The following is a 3,842-nucleotide window of genomic DNA, read 5'->3' as shown; positions in this document are numbered from 1 at the left end:
TTGGACAGGTGGGACTACTCTACAACTTGTCCAATTTGTACTAGTACAAAATTGGATTTCTAGGAAGAAATGTACATTCATTGACATAAAATGATTCATTATATTACACATTAGTTGGAGATATTTGTTTTGTTTATGATATACTCTTGGAATTATTAAGAGTAATCTGTCAAATGATCCATGGATTTATTACAAAATTAAGTATAATCAAATGTTTCTGTATTGTTGCTATTCAAACAGAATGGGTGTACATAAAAAATAAATTATATAATATTATTCTATCCTGCCATCACTAAAAGATATTTCTGTTATAATATAAAATAGTTTATAATCCTGACTTGATTGATCACACCACTATGATAGCCCCAACTCAAGCTTCAATCCCTAGTTTGTCTTTGACTGCTTTTGCAGAGCAAGCCACAACAGAGTTCATTAGTTTGGCTTGTCCTAATTCTCGTGACTAAAGGAGAGAAGAATCATTTTAAATTAAACTAATATACTTACCTTTTGCAAACCTCGTGAGTTTCTTGATTTTAAAACGTGTACAAACTCCTTTCTACTTAACTCACCATCATCTAAATACCAATAATAATAGTAGCAAGGGAACATGGTGGCTATGATAGATATTTGAAATAATCATGAATGTGCTTATTGATCTAGCACAAAGCTAAATCCATGGAAATTAATCAATACTTAAAACTGACTATTTTCATCAAAAATTGTGAAAAGGACATCAACAAGATGATTGCTGACAGAAGAGCCAGTCACAGCCTTGCAAGCTTCATTGAGCTCAGCTTAAAAAAAGAAAATTTAATAAAAATAGAGCAATAGAGAGGGGGAGGAGCTAGTTACCATACCATACCAGGTGTTATAGAGGTTCCAGCTGCATAATACATACCCAGTGCTGTGTCTATGTCAGAGAGACAACCCATCAAACGATCAAAGAATTTAACATCTTCAAAATTAACACCCTAAATATAAAAAGAAGAAATTTGCTAGTTTTTATCATCAGAAAATGCACACTGCATTAAATAAAATACTATTCATTGAAATGTCATTGATTAAATAGTACAACTTTTCTTACCGGATTAGGTTTGGGTCCAAATTTCTTCTTAACTCTCTTGACCATTTGCTTTTTCTTTTGTTCACTTGAGGCATGACGCAGGATCATAGACGGCTGCAGAATTTTGCATTTACCCGGGCTCATTAATTATTCATATCAATTGGGGGTGTGGTCAATTAATTAAATGACTATCACATATGCCACTGAAGCCAGTTACCACACTAAAATAACTGTAAAGATGAGCTGATACTTATACTAGGCGAATGTAGAACATTGAAGGGGCGAGCACAAGCTAGCATGGCAATATACAATGTTTAGATGTCACAAAGGCTAATGTTGTTGTCAAATTGTAAATGATACACATGCAAAGCAGCTCAGAACTTGTGACTTGCATGCATGAAAGGAAATTTTATAGCTTGCTCTTCTAGCTTTATTAGCAGTGAAGAATCTCAGTTGTAACTTTAATAAGTATAATTTAATTTTTACTATGATATTTTCAAGCACAGTACTTTAAGACTTTCTTTTCTCTGATGAGCCATTTGAAGTGCTTTATTCTGTCATTCAACCATAATTAATAAAAACTTGAAAGATTTGTGTGAGTTTTCTTAAATTTTCTCTGCTGGTGAAGTGTCTTGACAACAGATCAGTCTTATGTTGCTGCAAGTAAGATTGGCTAAGGTAGGCGCCATTTTTATTTCATTGCACTCACAGTACCACACCCACATCAATGAAAATATTTCATTAGAATGCTACCGCATTAGATCATTGATTTTTAAATAGAGAGTTGTGCACACATGGGTGTGACCAGAATAGGCGTGACTGGAGACGTACGTACATACATACAGAGGGAGGGAGGGAGGGAGGGAGGGAGGGAGACTTCGCCTGAGTGGGGCTCGCTTATGCTCGCCCCAATAAACAGTTGTGGGTATTAAAAATGAATTATAGTGTCCTAATCATAACAAAACACACCTTTTGGGTGTGGTTTTGATTAAAAACTACCCGGGCTTGCCAGGGCCTGCAGCCGCCTATGCGCAGGATCATGAGAGCAAAGTCTCTCTCACTAATCATCCCATCAACAAGATCATAACGTAGATACTACAGTACATGAACATACAATTGAGAAATGATTAATATTATTAATTAAATATTATTTGATAAAATATGAACAAACATGTACAAAAGACATGCAGACATGTCTACATGTAAAGATGCAGACATGTTTCTTAATTACTCATTGTGTACATGTACATACATGGTATGATCATTAATTCCTAGAACATGTACATGATCATACATGTACATGTACTAGGAATTAATTATCATACAAGTACATGTACATGACCTACATGACCTACATGACCTACATGACCATACATGTACATGTTCATGTATATCATGTATTCATCCCATGGAGACATTGTATGATATGGTATACATACATGGATATGACCCTTACCATGTACATGCATTATACTTATGCATAATCAAATTGTATATATTGTTCCTACATGTTTGTTAGTATTTATTATTATTATTACATGTATGTTCATGTAGGTCATGTAGATCATGTACATGTACATGTACTTGTATGATCATTAATTCCTAGTACATGTACATGTGCATGTTCTTACTTCCATCAGGAGTATCTCAGTGTTGAGAAGAGTATGGAATTCCTGAAACTTTTCTATTGTCAGTTTCTGGTCAAGTTTCTTACCTAAGAAATGGACTGCTAATGCTCCACCCACAGACGAAGCAACATTACCTAATATGGACAACAACCATTACAAACTCATTCACAATAGCATTGTATTGCAGGTCACTTTCATCAGGTCACAGACAGCATTGCTGCTTTAAAACTGAATGTTGGTATTAGACTGTGACCAGGAGCAACTAAAAAAATATGAGTAATTGATCTAGAATAGAGACTGGGATTATTATTGCTTGATACTAACCAATTAATGGAATGAACTCCAAGAATATGATCAAATATTTGAACATTGTAAGGTATATTATGACAGAGAGCAATACAGCTTAGCCTCCTTCTCCCTTTGAACTGAAGCAAATAGATCTATAATTAGTATAAAGGAATTTAATGAGTGGGAGTGAAACAACTACTATAACTTCAGTAGGAATGTTTCATATAGATATGTTTCTGGTTTACCAATCTTGCATAATTATAATTTTATTTTGTTGCATACAGAGTGAAATGTAATGAATTATTATTAAAAAAAGAACTCTTTTATCACACTGAAAATTTTATGTATAACACTGAGGAATACATCATAGTTTCTAAGACAAAGAATATAGCTAACAGAAATAATAATAGCATGAGTAATTAAATGTGGACAGCAAAAATTACTTAAGATTAAAACAAATCAACAACTGATTCTCGTCTGACATAATCAGTAGAACTTGGTACCATAGCTCTTCTTTGTTGATCAACAGTTAGATGTGATTCAGTTGCATCTAAAAGAGGATCATCATCTTCATCTTGTTTCTTGAATAACTTCTTAATTAGAGCATCATAACATTTCATATGGGATAACTGCAGGTAAAGATGATAAACAACAATCAAAATAAAACTAAAAATAAAAACAGATAAACAAGTATTGTACCAGATCAATACTTTGCTGTCATCATTATAGGCCACAGATAAAGAAGCCATGATGCACAAGTTTAATAAGAACCAAACTTCAAGTATATTGTTCATTCTTTTCTTGTAAACTCCAACAAAACAATGACTCAATGATAACACAATAGCCAACACTGTCAATAGCAT

General features: G+C 33.5%; 1 protein-coding gene and 1 long non-coding RNA gene across 3 annotated transcripts; both read right to left on the bottom strand.

Moving 5' to 3' along the window:
* Window positions 1-127: 127 nt before the first annotated feature.
* LOC105315564 (calcium uptake protein 1 homolog, mitochondrial-like) lies at window positions 128-1,348 on the bottom strand. Its single transcript, XM_020006625.1, has 5 exons — window positions 1,085-1,348; window positions 863-971; window positions 705-794; window positions 505-575; window positions 128-460 (listed from the first exon to the last, which is right to left on the bottom strand). Exons 1-5 carry the CDS (start codon window positions 1,205-1,207, stop codon window positions 371-373), a joined length of 483 nt encoding a protein of 160 aa, XP_019862184.1. The 5' UTR covers window positions 1,208-1,348; the 3' UTR covers window positions 128-370.
* A 622-nt stretch (window positions 1,349-1,970) lies between these two features.
* Window positions 1,971-3,121, bottom strand: LOC109590748 (uncharacterized). 2 transcript variants are annotated; one of them, XR_002189487.1, is made up of 4 exons: window positions 3,016-3,121; window positions 2,826-2,953; window positions 2,695-2,777; window positions 1,971-2,158 (listed from the first exon to the last, which is right to left on the bottom strand). It is a non-coding gene; the product is annotated as an uncharacterized LOC109590748 (long non-coding RNA). The 2 variants fall into 2 exon arrangements; XR_002189486.1 differs by having other exon boundaries at window positions 2,695-2,953.
* Window positions 3,122-3,842: the final 721 nt, after the last annotated feature.

Source organism: Amphimedon queenslandica, unplaced genomic scaffold (genome assembly GCF_000090795.2).
Source record: "Amphimedon queenslandica unplaced genomic scaffold, v1.1 AMPQUscaffold_9542_Cont18382, whole genome shotgun sequence".
NCBI lineage: Eukaryota > Metazoa > Porifera > Demospongiae > Haplosclerida > Niphatidae > Amphimedon > Amphimedon queenslandica.
Note: the sequence above shows the minus strand (reverse complement) of the source record. Positions and strands in the feature narration are given on the sequence as shown.

What these genes read in the sequence shown, in the direction of transcription:
- LOC105315564 (XM_020006625.1), bottom strand. Translation starts at nt 1,207, where the DNA reads ATGAGCCCGGGTAAATGCAAAATTCTGCAGCCGTCTATGATCCTGCGT. An exon ending in TTGGACCCAAACCTAATCCG is followed by an intron (nt 972 to 1,084) that starts GTAAGAAAAGTT and finishes TTTTATATTTAG; the next exon opens with GGTGTTAATTTTGAAGATGT. An exon ending in TGGAACCTCTATAACACCTG is followed by an intron (nt 795 to 862) that starts GTATGGTATGGT and finishes TCTTTTTTTAAG; the next exon opens with CTGAGCTCAATGAAGCTTGC.